Here is a 22166-nt window from a genome sequence, read left to right as displayed (position 1 = left end):
TGAATCAAAACTACGTTTTTATTGAAGTCGACACCGTACCAAATTCAGATTTACAAATGGCAGAACTTGACTGTTCAACCCCAGAAAAACTGACTCTAGATCCTCTCTGTACATCTCTCTCCATCGGCAAACACTCTTGGAATATCCAAAATAAATATAACACATTAGTGATTTCAAAATTAGAAAGAAAAAAAAAAAAAAAAACACCCACAGAACATGTTCTGGGGAAACGGTGGCAATGTTAAAGCATAGCAATTACTGTCTGTAAGAAACTGTAAATTCCTGACCTTCTGCCTTTAAATAAAAAAACTTTTAAGACAGCCGGAGAACAGCCGCTTCCAAAAGAGGTTTGGGGAAGGGAATGTAAAGAGTGTGGCACAGCCAGAGAAGACTCAAATTAAGGGCCTTCCGTGTGATTTGCGCTGACGCGCCCTTGCGAATGTGGCGGCTGTTCGTCCGCTCCACGTCCACGGAGCCACCACCCACACAACGGTAAAAGCCCACTGCCGAGCGGCGTCAACCTCCGGGGGAGACGCGGCCTCCGTCGCAGGGTCTAGCCATCGCGGGGACCGAAGGCGCCTGCCGGACGAGCCCCGAACAGCGCGCCCCAAGCCGGCCTACCACGCCGAGACCGAGGAAACCAGGCCCGAGTGGGCCCGCGGCCCGCCATGAAGGGGAAACGCGGGCGGCCGCGGTCCCCACGCCTCCGGGGCTCAGCAGCGCCACGCCACGCCGCCCGCGGCCGCCTCCGCTCCAGCCGGAGCCGAGGCCGCCGGGAGCCATGACGCCGGCCTGGCCGGACTTGCTCACCTCTCGGGGCGACGGGGCGGAGCCCTGCACCGAGGCGATGTACCGCTCCACCTCGGCCTTGCTACGCCTCATGGCGCCGCCGACCAGGCTCCCCCGGAGCGGGAAGCCAGCTCGAGGGGCCTAGAGCCGCGACTGTCTCCAGGAGGAGAAGCGCCGAACACCGGTGACGCAGCTCCGTCGCGGGCGGGCGGGCGGGCGGGCGGGGGCGGCGCGTGCGACCTGCGTCATCACTGGGCGCCACTCTGCGCTCTGACGCTCCTGTCTCCTGCCTCCCGCCTTCGGACCACGTTACGTTCCCCCCCCCCCCCCGCAAACTAATGTGACTAACTCCCTTCCCCAGGGGGAAAATAATTCTTTATATATTTCATTAGTGATACGTCGTAAAGCGGACCCCAAGTGGCAGTGCTGCTGATCAAAAGCTTAAAAGTTGATTTCCTTTAAACAGACGAACTCCATCATTGCCTCTGGTTTCAGTAGAATAATGGTTAATACTGGACCATGACTTTATGCTTGGATACACCGGAGGTGAAATACTAGCGTTACTTGGTGAGATGCACTGTGCCTGGGGTAATTGACCGTTAGGGGCGGGCAGAGACGGGAAGTGGCTTTCCTGACAAACAGAAAGCAAGCATAATGAGATTTCTGACCAATGCTGAATTTAGGTTTCTGTTTCCCGGGAAAGAATCGGGGCAGCGGGCCATCTAAGGCATTGTCAGCAGCACTGCCGTTTGGGATCCTGTTTTGTGACTTGACAATGAGCTGAACAGGCTTATTAGAATATATAATAATCTCTTCGTACTGGTGAGATGGCTCTGCAGTTGGGAGCGTTTGCTGCTCCTAGGAAGGACCCAACCAAGGTCAGCTCCCAGCACCCGCAACGGGCTGCTGACAACCACCCCTAACTCCAGTTCCAAGGAATCTGAATCTCTGACCTCGGAGGAATCCTAAAACACACACGTGCTCAGATACTCACAAACATTAAAAAAATAAAAATAATAAAAAAAACATAGTCTCAAGATTGTGAATAAAGAGTTGTAAATGAGTATTCCTAAAAAGAAACTGTGTCTGCAAAGACTGATTAAAACTGCCTTGATGTGGTGAGGTTAGAATGTTGCAGGTCTAAAGGATAATTAACCTAATTGTCAGGTCCAAAGTGTACCCCTCCCCACCCCCAAAATGGGTTGACCCACTAACTCTAAAATTGAGTCTAGACCTAGTCTCAACCTGGGTTTTCCGGAGATTAGATAAATGCCAACATTCCTCAAGAGTTTATGAAACCAGGTTCCTATTGGTCAAAAGGAGTCATTTCCCTTTCCTCAGGCAAAAAAGGAACATATGGTTATGCAGTCAGCATATGCCTGTGGTACCTACAGGCATATCAAACTCTATGCTACCCTCCAGGCTCCCTCAGGCCCTGCTCACAGTACTTGTTTATATTTCAAAGCCCCCCATGCCAGTGTCCTGGCCCTTCTCTCACCTCTCCCCCAGTTCTTAGGATCACCCACTCCCACACCTCCCTTCTCTCTGCTTTCCCAGAAACAGCCCTGTCTGTTAGGAATAAACTTTACCTTTGAGGGGCAGGAGAGATGGCCCAGGGTTTAAGAATGCTGCCTGTTCTTCCAGAGGTCCTGAGTTCAATTTCCAGCAACCACATGGTGGCTCACAACCATCTATAATGAGATTTGATGCCTTCTTCTGGTGTACAGGCATACATGCATGCAGAATACTGTATATGTGATAAATCTTAAAATAAAATAAAATAAAAGCTTTACCTTTTCCACCCACAAAGCAGACATTTCCATTTCTTTACTGTGCCCCCCTCCCCTTGCATACACTTACCATGGACTAGGTTAGACCTAGCCCATGTTAGACCACCTCTGTGTCAGAACTAGCATCCTCTAACTCTAGATTTTAAAAAAAAATTGGAATCTATTAGCTTAGATACCATCTTGGGCCTATAGAAAAGCTTCCCTCATCTTACTGTGATGCCTCTCTGATATACTAGAATGTATTTGTAAGCTTGTGTGTGACTTTTTTTATCCTGTAAAACTACAAAACTGCTTTATGTCAGAAGATGAGTCTGGGGGTAACCTAAATCTGGGTTCCTGGGTTATGGACACTCAAACTCTTATTCCCTTTAAGATGAGAGTTGTGTTTTTGTTGTTTGTTGTTGTTTTTACATTAACACTCTAGTTTCTAAACTTTTAAAAATATCTCCTTTGAGGCCTGTGAGATAGCTCAGCTGGTAAAGGCACTTGCCAGGCAAATGTGGGGAGCTGAGTCCTAGCCTCTTGAATTCATGTAAAAGGGCGGAAAGAGAACAAAATTGTTCTGATCTCCACACATGTGCTATGACATGAGTGCCTAATTACCTACACACACACACACACACACACACACACACACACACACACACATATACACACTTACATACACAAATAATTAATTAAAAATACTTTACTTTGGGAATTTGAATTGTAAAATCTACTGGGCAGTAATGGCACATGCCTTTAATCCCAGCACTCAGGAGGCAGAGGCAGGTAGATCTCTGTGAGTTTGAGGCCAGCCTGGGCTACAGAGTAAGTTCCAGGAAAGACACAATGCAACACAGAGAAACTCTGTCTCAAAGAAAAACAAAAACAAAAAAGAAAGGCGAAGGGGGAATGTGCTGGGAAGAAAAGTCGGAGGGGTAAAGAAAGAAGATGGGTGATTTTCATCAAAACATGCTGTGGATATCGCTCTGTGTAAATAAAGTTCTGATTGGCCAGTGGCCAGGCAGGAAGCATAGGCGGGACGAGAGAAGAGAATTCTGGGAAGTAGAAGGCTGGGGAGAGACACTGCCAGCTGCCGCCATGAAAAGCAACATGTAAAGACACTGGTAAGCCACAAGCCATGAGTTAATTTAAGATAGAAGAAGCAGATAACAAGAAGCCTGCCACGGCCATACAGTTTCTAAACAATGTAAGTTTCTGTGTGCTTTCTTGGTTGGGTCTGAGCGACTGTGGGACTGGCGGGTAAGAGAGATTTGTCCTGACTGGGCCAGGCAGGAAAACTCTAACTACAAAAACACATCATTATATATAAGTATGAAGTTGTCAAAGAATAAATTGAATGTTATTTTTAAATTTTGAATAGAAGTGGTGCAGCAGTTAAGAGCACTTGATGTACAATCATGGGGACTGGAGTTCAGATCTCAGCACCATACTTCCTCATACCTATACCCCCAGCTTGTGTTGGGTGGGGATACACAGGAAGATCTCTGGGGTTTGCTGGCTTCCAGCTTAGCAAATGAAATCCAAGCCCCAGGTTCAGGGAAAGACACTGCCTCAAGGAAAAGGCAGAGAGTGATACAGGAGGAACCCATGCCCTCTTCCGGCCTCCAACAACCTAGATAGGTTCATGCACCTGTACATACACAATCACAGAGAGACTATGTGTGCAGATGCGCGCGCACGTGTGCACACACACACACACACACCACAAGTTGGGGCTGGAAAAATGGTTCGGTGGTTAAGAGCATTTACTGTTTTTGAAGAGGACCTGAGTTTGGTTTCCAACACCCATATGGCAACTCACAACCTCCTATATAACTCCGGGTCCAGGGGATCTGATGCTGTCTTCTGACCTCTGAGGGATCTTGCCTGTACATGGTATATATACATATCCTCAAGCATGCACCAATATATAAATAAATGCATTAAAAATTTTTAGAACTATATGAGATGTGAATAACCAAAAAGAAAACCATAATTCTGATAGTGAAGGTGTCTTGAATTGTTACTGAAATCTGAGATCCTTAGTTGCCCACCAGATTGTGAGGTCTATGATGTACATGGATGTTATGAACACTAGGTGACAAATGAAACCATGAAGTTGGTTTGGAAATGTGTTACTTAAAATAGCCATGGCTAAGAATGTATGTCACATGTAGAAGCTAATGGACTTTCCCCAGTTACTGTGAGGATGACATATCAGTTCCTATTTCTTTCTTTTTTTTTTTAAAGATTTATTTATTTATTATGTATACAGTGAGTGTTCCTGCAGGCCAGAAGAGAGAGCCAGATCTCATTGTAGATGGTTGTGAGCCACCATGTGGCTGCTGGGAATTGAACTCAGGACCTCTGGAAGAATAGCCAGTGCTCTTAACCTCTGAGCCATCTCTCCTCTCCAGCCCTCAGTTCCTATTTCTGCATGAATTAGGAACATTGATGCGTTTTACTTCACTTTGCACAGTGCTTTTTATAAGACACTGAACTTCCTTTTTCATTATCAGGTTTTTGGGAGTTCTTTTTGCTTTTTTTTTTTTTTTTTTTTTGAGATTGGTTCTCACTGTATCGTCCTGGCTGGCCTGAAACTTGATTTGTAGCCCATGCTAGCTTTGAACTCACAGATACCTGTCTGCCTCTGCATCCCTGGTGCTGGAACTAAAGGCATGCACCACCACACCCAGGCATTTTCATTATCCTTCACTGACCTGAAAGTAGGGATCTGGGACGTAGATTTATTCACTTTATGATGATGTGAAAGCAACACACATCCAATAGAAACATGATTTTTTTCCAAGACAGGCTTTTTATGTGTAGCCATGGCTTATACTAGAACTCGCTGTGTCGACCAGACTGGCCTTGAACTCAGAGATCCGCCTGCCTCTGCCTCCAGATTGCTGGGATTAAAGGAGTGTGTCACCACTGCCCAGCTTATTTATGGAACTTTTAAGGTTCCACTGTTGTGCCCAGATCTCGGGGACCCCCAAAAGACACCACAGAGGAAACCGAATCCTGCATGTAAAAGCAAAGAGCCTTTATTTTCTTCAAGCTCTGAGTTTGGTCTCTCTGTTTGTTTGATGCAGCCAGCGGTGAGAGCAGGGAGCCCAGAGCCCAGGCAGGGTGGGGTTTTTATTGTAACAGAGGTTGGGGGGAGGGGATTTCCAGGGTTCAGAACCCTGATTGGCTGACGTTTGTCTAGGGGTATAGGGCATGATTGGAATGTCAGGTATTTCCTCTTAGGTGTAGGCTCCACTAGGTGGGGTCAGCTTATATCTCTTCCTGGGTCGAGGTGTTGCCTGCCAGATGTTGTGTCTGGGCCTCTAAGCCTGTCATGGCAGCTGTGTAATCAGGCTGTTTTGGGGCCACCCATACCACATGTAAGCAAATTCATGAAGTCTTTCTTTATCTGATTAATTTGTTAAGCACGGTCTCCAAGTTCAGCTGTTTTGTGACAAGACTAAGCAATACTAAAGGCACCTTTTAAAAGTTGAGTGAGTGTGTATGTGTGCATACCATATTTTCTTTCTCCTACAGCTGATGAACACCTACAGTAATGTGGCAGAATACAAGATTAACTCAAAAATATCAGTAGCCCTCCTATATACAAGTGATAAATGGGCTGAGAAAGAAAACAGAGAAACATCACCCTTTACAATAGCCACCAATGATATAAAATACCTTCAGGACACTCTAACTAAGCAAGTGCAGGGTCTGTATTGTAAGAGCTTTAAGTCTCTGAAAAAAGAAATTAAAGAAGATATCAGAAAATGGATCTCCCATGCTCATGGATAGGTAGGATTAACATAGTAAAAATGGCAATCTTACCAAAAGCAATCTACAGATTCAATGCAATCCCCATCAAAATTCTAACACAATGCTTCACAGACTTGGAAAGAACAATATTCAACTTCATATGGAAAAACAACACCCAGGATAGCTAAAAAAAAAAAAAAAAAAAAAAGATCTTGTAAAACAAAGTCACCTCTGGAGATATTACCTGACCTCAAGCTTTACTATAGAGCTATAGTAATAAAAACAGCTTGGCACTGGCATAAAAACTGACATGTGGACCAATGGAATCGAATTGAAGACTGACATTAATATGCACACATATGAATACCTGATTTTTGATAAAGAAGCCAAAACTGTACAATGGAAAAAAGAAAGCATCTTCAACAAATGGTGCTGGCATAACTGGATGTCAACATGTAGAAGATTACAAATAGATCCATATCTGTCACCATACACAAAACTCAAGTCTAAATGGATCAAAGACCTCACATAAATCCAGTTACACTGAACCTGATAGAAGAGAAAGTAGGAAGTAGTCTTGAATGCATTGGCACCAGACATCACTTCCTAAATATAACACCAGTAGCACAGACACTGAGAGCAACAATTAATAAATGGGACCTCTTGAAACTGAGAAGCTTTTGTAGGGCAAAGAACACAATCAATAAGACAAAACAACAGCCTACAGAATGGGGAAAGATCTTCACCAACCCCACATCTGACAGAGGACTGATCTCCAGAACATATAAAGAACTCAAGGAACTAGACATCAAAATACCGAACAATCCATTTAAAAAATGGGCTACAGAGCTAAATAGAGAATTCTTAACAGAAGAATCTCAAATGGCTGAAAGACATTTAAGGAATTGCTCAACATCCTTAGTCATCAGGGAAACAGAAATCAAAACACTCTGAGATACCATCTTACTTACACTTGTCAGAATGGCTAAGACTATGCTCAACTATGTTCATAGCAGCATTATTCATAATATCCAGAACCTGGAAACAACCTAGATGCCCCTCAACTGAAGAATGGATAAAGAAAATGTGGTACATATACACAGTGGAGTACTATTGAGCACAGAAAAACAATGACATCATGAAATTTGCAGGCAAATGGATGGAACTAGAAAATATCATCCTGAGTGAAGTAACCCAAACTCAGAAGGACAAACATGGCATGTACTCACTCGTAAGTGGATTCTAGATATAAAGCAAAAAGATAACCCGAATGCAACCCACAGCTCCAGGGAGGCTAGCTAGCAGGGAGGATCCTAGGAAGGATGCATGGATTGCCCAGAGAAGGATAAATAAATGAGATCTACATGAGCAAACTGGGAGTGAGTGGGGTAATGACAGGCAAGGGATAGGGGATGAGAACATAGGAGGATGGGAGGTTCGAGCTGGAACAGGGACAGAGTGGGAGAGCAAGGAAAGAGATACCATGATAAATGGAGACACCATAGGAATAGGGAGAAACAGAGTACTAGGGAATGCACAAGAATTACCTCATTATAGACTACTGTGTAGTCCTGGCTGTCCTTGAACTCACTCTGTAGACCAGGCTGACCTCAAACTCACAGAGACCCACCTGCCTCTGCTTCCTAAGTGCTGGGATTAAAGGTGTGCACCACCACTGCCCAGCTGTTACCTCATTTTCTACATGTCCTGCTTCCTCAGTAGCTGGCTGCGATCTCCCCGACTCTGCCCTTCTTCCCATCATCCTCCTAGTTTGGTTGTCCTGCCTATAATTCTGGCCTGGCTACTGGCCAGTCAGCTTTTTTTTTTTTTTTTTTTTTTTTTAGACAGGATTTCTCGTGTAGATTTGTGCCTTTCCTGGAACTTGCTTTGGAGACCAGGCTGGCCTCAAACTCACAGAGATCCGCCTGCCTCTGCCTCTCGAGTGCTGGAATTACAGGAGTGCGCCACCACCACCCAGCGTCAGTCAGCTTTTTATTAAACCAATCCAAGTGAAAAATCTTCACAGTGTACAAAAGGATTATTCCACAACAGGTGTGGCCTTGTTGGAGGAAGTGTGTCATTGGGGGTGGGCTTTGAGGTTTCAATGCTCAAGCTGGCCCAGAGTCTGTCTGTCTGTCTGTCTGTCTCTCTCTCTCTCTCTCTCTCTCTCTCTCGCTTTCTCTTTCTGCTTCCTGCCAATCCAGATGTAGAACTCTGTTTCTTCTCCAGCACCATGTCTGCCTGCATACTGCCAGGCTTCCTGCCATGACAATAATGGATTAAACCTCTGAACTTGTATCCCAGCTCCAATTAAATGCTTTCCTTTTGTAAGAGTTACCATGGTCATAGTATCTCTTCAAAGCAATAGAAACCCTAACTAAGACAATGGTGCATACCTTTAATCTAAGCAAATGAAGATGGAGACACAGGCAGATCTCTTACTTCAACATCAGCCTGCTCTACATAATGAGTTCCAGACCAGTCAGAGCTATACGGTGAGACCTAGTTTTTTGGTTTTGTTTTTTTAAAATTCATCTGGGGGTGGTGCCTCTTATCTGTAATCTCAGCACTCAGGAGGTTGAGATGGGAAGATCACTGAGAGCTTGAGGACAGCTTGGACTACATATGATATGTACGGTGATTTGAAGGAGAATGCTGCCCATTGGTTTATAAAGCTGTATGTTTAGCCCCCAGCTGGTAGGCTATTTGGGAATGATTAGGAGGCGTGGCCTTTCTGGAGGAAGTGTGCCAGTGGGAGTGGGCTTTGAGGCTTCAAAAGCCCATGGCAGGTCCAGTGTCTCTCTTTCTCTGCCTGTCCCTGTGGAGCAGGATACAAAGCTCTCAGCTACTGCACCAGCACCATGTCTGCCTACATGCCACCATGCAAAATGGACTAACCCTCTGAAACTGTAAGTAAGCCCTCAATTAAATGCTCTCTTTTATAAGAGTTGCCTTAGTCACAGTGTCTCTTCACAGCAATAGAGCAGTGACTAAGACATACGAACTAAGAAAAAAAAAAAAAATTCAGGCTGGGCAGTGGTGGCACACGCCTTTAATCCCAGCACTCAGGAGGCAGAGGCAGGGGGATCTCTGTGAGTTCGAGGCCAGCCTGGGCTATACAGTGAGTTCAGGACAGCTAGGACTGTTAACACAGAGAAACCCTATCTTGAAAAAATAAAGAAGAAAGAAAGAAAGAGAGAGAGAGAGAGAAAGATGGGTGGTGGCACATGTCTTTAATCTCAGCACCTGGGAGGCAGAGGCAGGCAGATCTCAGAATTCGAAGCCAGCTTGGTCTCCAGAGCTAGTTCCAGGGCAGTCAGGACAACACACAGAAACCCTGTCTTGGAAAAACAAAAACAAAACACACACACACACACACACACACACACACACACACACACACACACACACAAAACCCACACCAACCCCCCCCAAAAAAAAAAAACCAAGAAAATTCCAAAAGTAACTCAATTTGAGTGGCATAAGTAACCTCACGCTGTCCATCCATATCCATGCAGTCCAGGACGTCCTTTGTTGTGTATACCCCACTGGGGATGCTGCCCACCGAGTAGCCAGATTGGCTCTCACAGCATCACAGCCTGTGATCAAGTAGCTCTCTTACTGTCCATAACGATGTTTCCCAAGTGTAGGTGCAGGAGCAACAACAACACACACACACACACACACACACACACACACACACACAGAGCATACCACCTATATGGCCTGTGGTTTCAAGCCTGTGGGTGGGTGGGTGGATCTTGAAATTGATCTCCTGTGGATAAGATGAGGCCTACAGTATCTCCTTTCCTTTCTTTGTTTTGTTTTTTTTTTCGAGACAGGGTTTCTCTGTGTAGCTTTGCGCCTTTCTTGGATCTCGCCCTGTAGACCAGGCTGGCCTCGAACTCACAAAGATCCGCCTGCCTCTGCCTCCCGAGTGCTGGGATTAAAGGCGTGCGCCACCACCGCCCCACCCCCCACCTTTCTTTTCTTGCATGACTCTATTGTTGTGACTGGAACAACGGCAGTTGTCCAGGGAAGCAGACTCCACGTGGTGGAGTGACTGCTGAAACCATTGGTATTCAAGGTCTGTCCTGGCTCATCAGACACTATTACTGTTATCTGAAAAGCTGATCAATTCCATCAATTCCCAGCAGATATCAACTGTGTCAGGCATTTTTGTTGTTGTTGTGTTTGTTTGGTTTGGTTTTTCAAGATAGGGTTTCTCTGTCTGGCCTTGGCTGTCCTGGAACTTGCTTTGTAGACCAGGCTGGCCTCAAACTCACAGAGATCTGCCTGCCTCTGACTCCCCAGTGCTGGGATTAAAAACATGTACTACCACTGCCCGGCTTTCTAGGCATGATTTTACAGGACAGATCCATTGTACATCTCATCCGTCCCCCACCAAGGGGAAGTTCTCATATTCTCAGATGATGCCAGGCTCTTGTGTAAGGTATTTCATTTGGAGACCCCAGTGAGATTCTACACTCTATACAGAACTCAGCCTCACTCTGGGCTGTGGGGAAGCTGCACAAAAAGTGCCCCCCCCCCCCCCCGAATCTCAAGCTGGTAAGAGTCCTTCTGGTTCTCCTGAAAGGTAAGTCTGGACTCTGAATTCAGTTCTGGATAGCAGGGAAGTATACTCTGGCTGATTTTTCCCTGGGTTGCGGAGGGGGATGAGGTGGGGGGGGGGGGTGGGGTCATCCGTTACTGGGGGAGTTTTCCCCTGTACTTTCTCTTTCCATCGGAACACCGATTGTAAAAGACCTGTTTGGCTACATTAGAACTCTTTGTAAAGTACAAGTGAAGTCTTCCATAAAGATAAGTTCTATAGATTAACTAAGTAAATAGGCTCAAGATAAAAGTCTGGGGGAGGATCTGGTGAGGTCTGGGTCATACAGAGAACACAAAGGTCACCAAGCTATTAACCACTTCAGCTCCTAGCCTTCTGGGTGGAAAACGGGTGGTATATTTCTCCCTTTGAGGAGACAACCTTGTGTGTTTAACGTTTTTTGGTTCCCCTAGTGCTTAATCTGTGAGCCTAAGGACCTCCTTCCTCATATACTCCTGGGCCGGGCAGCCTCCGCTTCCCTGTACCACCTCCTCCTTTCCTGTCCCACCTCTGCTTCCCTGCCCCACCTCCTCCGCTTCCCTGTCCCTTCTTTGCTTCCCTGTCCCACCTCCTCTTCCCTGTCCCCACTTCATGGGTCTCACTTGGAGCTGTCTCCTCTTCCTTGTTGCCATCTTCAGTTTAAACAGGAGGAGACAACTCCCACCTCTGTCTCCCCTGCTCCTTCCCACCTCTCAGCTCCCTTCTTACCATCTCTTGAAAGCTTGAAACTAGTCAATTCCCACTCCCCATCCTTCCCTCCTTCTCCCAAAGGGCTTCCCCGGACAGTTGAGAGAGTGGACCGGAGGCCTGGGGGAGCCACAGTGCCGGCAGGAGCAGAGCGGCCCTTTCCCAGTCTTCTTTGCCCCTGCAGAGACCCCAGGCATATTGCAGGCTTGCCAGCCAAGGAGTCCAGGCCCCATCTCAGAGTGACCAAGGGCTATGTACCCGGTTTTTTTCTGCGTGGCAAGTTCCTTAGCTGCACTTGTTGGGCAGGAGACTGGAATGAGAAGCTATGCAGGGTGTGTGTGTGTGTGTGTGTGTGTGTGTGTGTGTGTGTGTGTGTGTGTGTTGTGGGGGGGGTGTTGGGTTCTTTCTTTCAATTCTCTAAGCCTGCTTCATGAGAAGCTATGCAGGGTGTGTGTGTGTGTGTGTGTGTGTGTGTGTGTGTGTGTGTGTGTGTGTTGGGGGGGGGTGTTGGGTCCTTTCTTTCAATTCTCTAAGCCTGCTTCCTCCAACTGAGACAGGCCAGTCCTTCTGTTCTCAGAACTCCCTTGCCTATGCACACGTGGCCTGCCTGAGTTCTGCACCACCTGGGTACTCTTGCTTTCTTTCTACTTTTCAGTTATAAAGACAGACAAAGTAAGGGGGGAAATAACTCAATGCCACTATTTTCTGAGTGCCTTAGATGACTCGTTTTCTTTCTAATGCTCTCTAGGTTACAGGTACCTGTAAGTTTAAAAGAGCCAAATATATATAATGGCCCACACAAGAGTCTAGATGTCCCTGCCTCCTAGAATCATTCATTCTATCATCCTACAACTCGATGTCTTTATGAAAGGGTTATCTGCCCCCATATACACCCACACACAAACTGGTTATGGATATACAGATGACTAGGTTCAGTCTTAGAGAAAAACAAATCCTGGCTGCTCTTTCAGAGGACCCGGGTCCTCAACGATCTGTCATTCCAGTTCCAGGAGAGCCAACACCCTCTTCTGGCCTCCAAGGCACCAGGCATGCATGTGGTACACAGACATACATGCAAACAAAGTACATGTACACATAAAATAAATTCCTTTAGAGTGTGGGTAAGATTTTTTTTTTAATTGTCATACGATGTTTGAGCTCACTGAAAAGCTGGCTCTGCAGATGGGATTATCCACCCACTTCAGATCCAAGCATGTTTGACTCAAAGTTCCCTCCAAAGCCCCCATCCTGGGTCAGGCAGGCCCCCTGACCCTCTGACAGGGAGAAGGAGAACGGAGCATCCTAGGAAAAGGTGTTGTGTGCTTGAAAGCAGCTAAGAGGTAAACTATTTCCAATAGAGGCTACTATTATTTATTTCATAGTGTAAAGGCATCTATGATAAAAACCAGCTAACGGGATGCTCAGACACGGAAAGGATAAAAGGGACCCTCTGCCTAAAAATTTTCAAAAATAACCGAGCATCATAGTCAGCTAAATTCTGTTAGATTTCATAACATCAACTTAATAAAAATGATAAAGCTGTATTACCCAGAAACTTACATGTCCTAATGGTTTGCCAGTGTGTACACAGGGCATACTAATTTATTACATTACCTCACTGAATAATTTGGGTCCAACCTTCTTTTATTAAGCCGACTTTGCATTTGACTATGCCTCTCAGGCAGCAAGCCTTCAATATCCTCACATAATGCCACTTCACGAAGTCAGCAAGGCTTCATGCTTCCAGAGTGGAAGCAAGCGGAGCCACGGGCCCTTCCTCATTGTTTCAGAGAGACTTGGAAATAGCAGCATAGGCTTTGGAGGTAGTTCTCACTCCCAGGCCCCAGAGGAAGTGACATTTCTTGTAGATGGCACATGTTTTGTGGTAAATCCTCAGATTTTCACCGCTCCTCTGGATACCATGTTGGGAAGAATGTTTGGACCAGGAAGAGAATACAACTTCTCTGCATTACCTTTGACTTCAACACTATCCGATGTCAAGATCTGAGTGCTTTACTGCACGCACGTGCTGTCCAACAATGGTGCTCACAAGCAGTTTGGTCACTACCTCGAGGAGCTGATTCTGCCCATCATGGTGGGCTGTGCCAAGAATGGAGAGTGCCTCATTGTTGTGCTGACAGATGAGGATTCTGTGGACTGGGATGAAGACCGCCCCCCACCCATGGGGGAAGAATATTCCCAAATTCTCTATAGCTCCAAGCTCTACAGGTTCTTCAAGTATATTGAGAATCGAGATATTGCTAAAACAGTGTTTAAAAAAAACAAAAACAAAAACAAAACCCCCAAAACGGTGCTTCCCCTGTGCTAATCAGTGGCCACTGGAGTGTGATTGTGTGTGTGTGTGATGTGTGCAGTGTTGAGGTGTGAGCACAGCCCTTGTCCTTGGGAGTTGGTCACTGCCTTCGGCCTTTTATGAACTAGATCTTACCCTGCACCCCAAATAAGTTAATGTGCTGTGGCTCCAGCCCCTGGGGTTTGAATAGGAGGCAGTCTAGGCTGATCTGGGATTGGATGACAGTGACTAAAGGCTGGGACTCAGGCCCTTCTTTAGCACCCTCAGCCCCGCCCCACACCCACCCCCTTACCTAAATTTCACTGTCACTGTAGTTTGGTGCCTCCCTCAGTCTCACCTGCTGTTCCCAGAGTTGACACATTCTTCAGTGGTCCTTGCAGGATGCAGGGCTGGGGCACAGTCGTCGTCTTTGGAGTTGGTCACTGGCTGTATGAGTGAGAGGACTTCTCTAATAAAAAGATGGACTGGGGGCTCATGCGTCTTTGGTTTAAGTGCCTGGCTAAGTAAGCTGGGCTGTGCGCAGAAATGGTCACATGAGACAGGTGACTTTACCCGGAGACTCAGAGCATCTTAGCAAGTTAAAAGATAACCTGAACTTGAGGCTTGACGGTTCAGCATGTCCTCCCTTGTAGCCTGTGAAGTTGATGAGAAACACCTGCCAGCAATGAGTTAGAGAACAGGGACAGACACAGTGTTAGAATGTCAAAAAGGACACGGCTCTCCCTGGTGGGAAAAGGTGACAGCAGATGTCAAAGAAGACTGAAGAGATTGGGTACAGTCGCCAAAGTCACTTGACCAGCCCCTCAGGAGAGTGCAGAGGGGGCATGTGTCGGAGGAGGGTCTGTCTGACGGAGAAGAAGTGTTCAGAGTACAGGCTTCAAACCAAACGGTGTGCTTCTGACTTGATCGATCTTTTTGTTATTTTGCCCCCCTCGCCGCCCCCCCCCCCCCCCCCCAGCTGAGGACCCGAACCCAGGGCCTTGCGATTGCTGAGCTAAGTCCCCAACCCCCGGGGTTGATTTTTAGGTTTAGTGCTGCACTCCCTGACACCTGTTGCCACCCGCAGCAGCTTCTGAGGTGGGTGCAGGGAGCACAGCAGGACATGCCACCTTCCCATGCCAAGTTTGTGTGTCTGGACGGGATCAGTTCCGGGAAAATTCCATTCTCTCCTAGCGGCAAAATGCTTGTAGGTTTGTATCTACTTTTGGTGTTGCACTTGTTCATCTACCAGTGTTTATGGAGTCCTGTATAAGGGATGCTTTTTCTATAATAAAGTATTTTTATTTGTTAAGAAAAACAAAAACAAAACAAAACAAAACAAAAAAACAGATCCTGCTGCACAATATCTTCTAGGCTGAACAACTGCCATCTTCGGACTCCTGCTGTGTCTGCTCAAAGCAGTCACAACTGGGCTTGCTACTGTGAATATGCCTCTAAGTGGGAGAGGTCAGGGAACCCTCACAGTAGTCACGGGACACTCTTCCCAGCAATGAGGCCCTAATGACATAAAGCTTTAAGGTTTTCTGGAGAAATGAAATGAGGGCATACAGGCCAAAAGCTAAAAACAGGGGTATGGGGTCACCTCCTATGCAGCTATGGGAAAGCTGCTATACATATGCTGGGTAAAGCCTCAAAGAAAACAGATATCGCTTTCCTAACACCCCCATTAGGAGAGATTTCTTATAGCAAATAGAAACTATTTATTAATGTTATTATGTCTCATGGCAAGCTAGACCAGGAAAACCTCCTCCTTCTCTATAAAAAAGATGTATTGAGCCAGGCAGTGGTGGCACATGTCTTTAATCCCAGCACTTGGGAGGCAGAGGCAGGTGGATCTCTGTGGGTTCGAGCTCAGCCTGGGCTACCAAGTGAGTCCCAGGAAAGGCGCAAAGCTACACAGAGAAACCCTGTCTTGAAAAACCAAAAAAAAAAAAAAAAAAAAAAAGATGTATTGCTCCCCATGTCTCACATGGCAGGGGGATGGATCGATCGCCCGGTGGAAGATCTTAAGTGTTAGCGCCCACTCTCACGCAAGGACAAGGTAAGTAGCAATGACTGAGCCCTTGGTGTCTCCTGAATGGACATTTGTGGATGCCGTGAATAGGGAACCTTGTACATACCTGACCACTGGTATGGGACCTGCATGCTAGTATACTCGACCATGCCTTCTACCCTGGCTTTCAATTCTCCTCTTAGCAAAAGCTAATTCCAGGGCTGAGAGGTAACTGATTACCTGATTCTGTAAAAAGTTCACGCCCGGTGGCGGTGGTGGTGCAAGCCTGTAATCCCATTACTCGGAGGCAGAGGCAGGTGGATCTCTGTGAGTTCGAGGCCAGCCTGGTCTACAAAGCGAGTTCCAGGACAGGCACCAAAACTACACAGAGAAACCCTGTCTCGAAAAACCAAAAAAAAAAAAAAAAAAAAAAAAAAAAGTTCCTGAGAGAATGTTAAATAATAAGACAGAGGCTCTGCCGTGGGGCCAGTCAGCACAACTGGCTTAGCCCTGGGCACTCATTAAACACTAAGTCCCAGGTGTCACCCCGTGGATCCAACATACCCAGGGGAAAAGAATCCACTACCACCTGAGGAGGAAGAGCCCTTCCAGTCACCTTCCAGAAAGGATGGGGACCAACTCTTCAGCCCTGCTCCCATTACAAACCTGGAAGCCAATGGGTCTACACACACACACACACACACACACACACACATACACACAGAGTAAAAGCTTGAGGAATGCATAGTAGACATTTGGAGATAGGGTTCACCATGTCCCTTCCTCCCTATGGACTCATGGTAATAATAATGCTTCCTATACAGTTGGCCCCAATGGCTACCCAGGGCTGGACTCTGACACACGAAATTTGTTTCTACTAATGCTGCTGCTTCTAAAAATTACATGTATGTGCAATATATATATATATATGATGTCTTTAGTGAGTTATGCCTGACTATGCATCCAAATAACAGCTGGTCCTTATAAATGATACATTTTCCTAAAAATCAATTCCTGATTCTAAGGCTGGTTTGATTGCAATTACAGGTGACCACCTTACTCATGGGGCTTCCAGGTCTTCATGTCCCTCTCTTCTATGTTTAATGTCAGGCCCTGCTTAACTAACTGGTTGTCAAACGTGATCAAACAATGAACAGCCTCTGTTAAGTTCATGTACCTGAGGACTCAATACAACCCCTTTTATAACAAGTCAATGGTCTGACTTTCCCTAAGACCAGTGGGGAATGAACTGGCCCAGAAATAACTTCATGATGTCCCAGTCTTCCCCAGCTGCTCCCCTGCAGCTGAGCACATCCTAGGAGCCGAGCAGAATATTCTCAGGCAGCTGCACTTGCAGCTTCTGAAGGTCCATTGTTTTACAACATTCAACAAATGGTTTGAACCAACTGAACTAAAAATACCAAAACTTCTTGCTCCTCCCCTCACCAGCTCTGGTGTGATGTGATTGTGGTGTTTGGCTTTAAAAACCCTACCCTGCTTCACTGCAGGGCAAGTGTTTTTTATGGCAGGAGCCTGCTCTTATTTGTAGGCTTGAAAAAAGCACTCTGAAATGGCCTTTTATATTCATGGAGGTCTGTAATGTACTCCTGTGGGTATTTCATAGGCACACAGGGGAAGGCCTGGCTCTTCTGTGAAGCAATTTACACCCAACACTGGGGAGAGGGAAAGCCAAGTGGAAGCTTCAGAAATAAATAGATATCAACTGGAAAGCAGTATAAATTGGAAGCAGTATAAATAGTTTTCAAGTTAATGACATCTTTCTCAACATACACTTTTTTGGGGGGTTCATTAGGATGCTGTACATGGTGTGGCAAAAGGATACCCTTTTAGTCTGTTCTTTTTTTTTTTTTTTAACATTTATTTATTTAGTTGGGGATTTAGCTCAGTGGTAGAGCGCTCACCTAGCAAGTGCAAGGCCCTGGGTTCGAGCCTCAGCTCAAAAAAAAAAAAATTATTTTATGTATACAGAAGAGGGCGCCAGATCTCAGTACAGATGGTTGTGAGCCACCATGTGGTTGCTGGGAATTGAACTCAGGACCTCTGGAAGAGCAGTCAGTGCTCTTAACCTCTGAGCCTTCCCTGCAACTCCCCTCTTTTTCTTTTTTTCAGGACAGGGTTTCTCTGTGTAGCCCTGGCTGTGCTGATACTCACTCTGTAGACCAGGCTGTCCCTGCCTCCCGAGTACTGGGATTAAAGGCACGTGCCACCACGGCTGCCTGTTCTTTTCAATGTCTTTGGCCTGTTTGCTTATCTCTTGTGTGTCAGTGCCTGTGTTATGGCACAGGAGTGGAGGTCAGGGGACAACTCTGCAGAATTGGTTCTTTCCTTCCAGGAGATTGAGCTCAGGTTGCCAACCTTACACAGCTAACACCTTTCTCTGCTGAGCCATCTTGCTAGCCCTAAGTTGTCCTTTCCATGCTTGTCCCTAATATTTATGGAATTGACTTGAGCCTTGTAAGCCTACTTTTGAAGTCTTCTACCTGAGCCGTGTATGCAGGCCTTACACTGCCAGTTGTGAGCTTGTCCTGGTATCTCCAATCAGTTCTAACTGTGTTGACTTTCAGCCTTGCTCAGGAGTCCAGTGGTCCTACATGCATGCCCCTTCCCATTTCTAGGATTCCCAGGACACAATGGGCAGCACTGAGCAGTGACTACCATGCTTCCTCCTGGGACTTCAGTTAGCATCTATGGGAGGTTTAAACATTTAGGAAAAGGTATTATTTTTCAGGGCCTCATACTAAAGCCTTGGGAAACACTTCCTAATTTTGCTATCAAATGAGAACTGAAAAACTTTCCCCCCCTTGTGCTACACACTGAATCAGGGCCTTCTCAGGCCTGGTCAGGCTGGTGCTTAACCACTAGGCAACCTCCCAACACCATAACAGAACTGTAGTACCAAAGGATTAAGTAACTTTCCACTTAGTGGAAATCTTTACTGGTAAGTGCAATCAGCTTCTGGCAGGGTGACTGTCTCATTGAGTTTTACTTTCAGCTCTAACTCTGAACTTGTATTAACTGAGATGGGAACTCATTTTGCTTACTGTGGCTCTATCTATGGAGAAATGCGTGTCAATGACTATGGCATCAATAATGGAGGACATACATTCAAACCATTTACCAGTTTATGTGCAAACATCACCTAGCAGGGTTGGAGAGATGGCTCAGTGGTTAAGAGCACTGACTGCTCTTCCAGAGGTCCTGAGTCAATTCCCAGCACCCACATGGTGGCTCACAATCGCCTGTAATGAGATCTGGTGCTCTCTTCTGGCCTGCAAGGACACATGCAGACAGAACACTGTATGTATTAATAAACAAATCTCTAAAAAAGAAAAAAAAAATCACCTAGCATTTCCACTATTACAGCTCAGCATTTATTTTGGCAAACTAAAGCCCATTAGCTGTGTAGAGTACCTCCACTGTCCACAGTCCCTTTAGACAAAAGCTTGAAAAACCACCTTGATAAATATTCCAGATATATGTATATATGCACACATAGACACCCTTTTTTTTGTTTTGTTTTCTTTAAAAGATAGTCTCTGTAGGTCTAGTTAGCCTAGAACTCACTATCTAGACCAGGCTGGCCTTGAGCTCAGAGGTCCTCCTGCTTTTCTCTGCCTCCAGAGTGCTGGGACTAAAGGTGAGTCATTTGAAATTATTCTTTTTTTTAAAAAAAAAAATGTGCATTGGTGTTTTGTCTACATGTATGTCTGTGTGAGGGCATTAGATTCCCTGGAACTGTACTTACAGACATGTGGGTGCTGGGAATTGAACCTGGGGTCTGGGTTCTCTGGAACAGCAGCCATCACTTCAGCCCCGACAGCTCATTAAAAAAAAAAAAAAATCGCTGGCAGCAGCATGGTGGGGGCGGGCGGCGGCATGGTGGGGGCGGGCGGTGGCTGAAGCCTCAAAGCCAAGTCACTCCTCCTGGTCCATTTCTGGGCACCATGGGCTCCACAGTGTGTACAGATGAACGATGTCATGGCAGAGTTAGCTAAAGAACACCCTCCTGTAGATGTAACCATCTTGTTAAATAAGAAACACAGAGCTAATTGCAGAGTTAAAAGCAAAGAGGTCAGAGCAATAGCTGAGAGCTGAAAACCTTACCCTTCACTGCTGCTGCTGTCTTTCCTCTCCGCAAGAGGAGCTACTTGTGTGTGTGTGTGTGTGTGTGTGTGTGTGTGTGTGTGTGTGTGTGTGTGTTTTGCCAGAGCGGAGGACTGAACCCAGGGCCTTGGAGCGCTCTACCACTGAGCTAAATCCCCAACCCATGTTTTTTTCTTTTTTATAGACTTTCTGTTCTGCCTTCTCATTGGTTGTAAACCCAGCCACATGACCTCCTCGTTACTGCCTGTCTGTACAGACCTCCAGGTCTTCTATGGTTGGTTTTGAGATTAAAGGTGTGTGGCCATGCTGGCTGTATCCTTGAACACACAGAGATCCACTAGCTCTGCCTCCCAAGTGCAGAGATTAAAGGCGTGCACCACCACCACCCTGCTTCTGCTATGGCTTGCTCTGACCCCAAGGCAACTTTATTAACATACAAATAAAATCACATTTCAGTACAAATAAAATATCACCATGCCCTCATGTTTCATTTGTGAAGCTGAAAGCCGAAGCTGTTCCTGAAGTATCTGAAAATAGGAAATTAGTACTGTTCCCACCTTCCTGTTCTTCAAGAATTCTCAGAAAGTTGACCTGGTACCACATGCTCCAGAGTTGACCAAAAAAGTCCCGCGACACGTGTCTAGTGCTAAAGAGCATCTTAAAGAAGATCTCGGGTTGGGGATTTAGCTCAGTGGTAGAGCGCTTGCCTAGCAAAGCCCTGGGTTCGATCCTCAGCTGAAAAAAAAAAAAGATCTCAACCCTCGCCTGAAAAAGTTGACTCACACTGCACCCTGCACGAAGGGAACACCACCTCAAGAACCACGCTGTGGTTTCAACAAGCCAATGGTGGAAATCCTTCACAAACACAATATTCAGTTCAGCAGTTTTGATATCAGATGAGGAAGTGCGACAGGGGCTCAAAATATACTCTAGGGGTTGGGGATTTAGTTCAGTGGTAGGGCGCTTGCCTAACAAGCACAAGGCCCTGGGTTCGGTCCTCAGCTCTGAAAAAAGAAAAAATGAAAAAACATACTCTAATTGGCCCACCTATCCTTAACTCTATGTTTCTGGAGAAACAAACAGGAAGCAAAATGTGGATTCAGCAAACAAATTCTGGAAATGCTGAATAGTGCTGGGGTTGATTACGAAACTTTCGGTATACTGGAGGATGAAGAAGTGCGGCAGCGATTAAAAACATTCTCCAGTCAGGCGTTGGTGGCTCACACCTTTAATCCCAGCACTCGGGAGGCAGAGGCAGGCGGATCTCTGTGAGTTCGAGGCCAGCCTGGTCTACAGAGCTAATTCAGGACAGGCTCCAAAGCTACGGAGAAACCCTGTCTTGAAAAACAAAACAAAACAAAACCATTATCCAACTGGCCAACCTACCCTCAGCTGTATGTGAGGGTGGAGCTTGTTGGAGGATTGGATATTGTTAAGGAACTGAAAGACGACGGTGAATTGCTGCCTATATTGAAAGCAGAAAATTAATAAATGTTAAGCGTGGCGTCCAAGGACTGCAAGAAATATTTAATTACAGTGGAACAGTTGATGGTTTGGTCCTGGGAAGTGGATAGGAGTAGAAATTCATCTCACCCAGCTATGCTCTGCGTTTCAGAGCTGTGCTGAAGAAACATGTTCCATTTTCCATGAAACATAAAAGGCAACGAACTCTTCAGATTCAGCTAAAAAAAAAAAAAAAAACAAAACAAAACCAAAAAACAAAAACCATTTCGTGTGTGTGTGTGTGTGTGTGTGTGTGTGTGTGTGTGTGTGTGTGTGCGCGCGCGCGCGGCCAGTGCTCATGTGAAGGTCAGAGGGAAACTTGCCAAAGTCATCATGTAGGCAGGCCTCAGGGATCACTCAGGTTGTCATGCTTGGTGGCAAGCACCTTTACCCACTGAGTCATCTCACTGGTCCTACCCTCCTCTTTAAAAGAAGCCTTGTACAAATAGGACTTACTTGAAGCCTGCTTTTGATATCGATTATATGGATTTCCCAAGTATATGTATGTTTAAAGGAAGGGATAAAATTTGTGTTTTTGGATGGAAATAAATTTGAGTCAGCATCTGTTATATTTTGTTCAAAAATTGAATAATTAAGGTGGGT

The 22166-nt window shown here is 45.9% G+C and overlaps 1 protein-coding gene and 2 pseudogenes across 1 annotated transcript in view; 2 read left to right on the top strand and 1 right to left on the bottom strand.

The window, feature by feature from the left end:
* The window catches only part of Ranbp2 (RAN binding protein 2), a 52667-nt gene extending 51672 nt beyond the window's left edge, over positions 1-995 (bottom strand). The window contains exon 1 of the mRNA XM_036168498.1: positions 811-995. Coding sequence (XP_036024391.1) covers positions 811-882 — 72 coding nt within the window. The 5' untranslated portion in view covers positions 883-995. The remainder of the gene's footprint in view (positions 1-810) is intronic.
* A 12293-nt stretch (positions 996-13288) lies between these two features.
* On the top strand, positions 13289-13957 carry LOC118569401 (annotated as a pseudogene).
* A 731-nt stretch (positions 13958-14688) lies between these two features.
* On the top strand, positions 14689-21559 carry LOC118569400 (annotated as a pseudogene).
* Positions 21560-22166: the final 607 nt, after the last annotated feature.

Source organism: Onychomys torridus, chromosome 18 (assembly GCF_903995425.1).
Source record: "Onychomys torridus chromosome 18, mOncTor1.1, whole genome shotgun sequence".
In the NCBI taxonomy this organism is placed as follows: Eukaryota; Metazoa; Chordata; class Mammalia; order Rodentia; family Cricetidae; genus Onychomys; species Onychomys torridus.
This window is presented reverse-complemented; position numbering and strand designations above follow the sequence as displayed.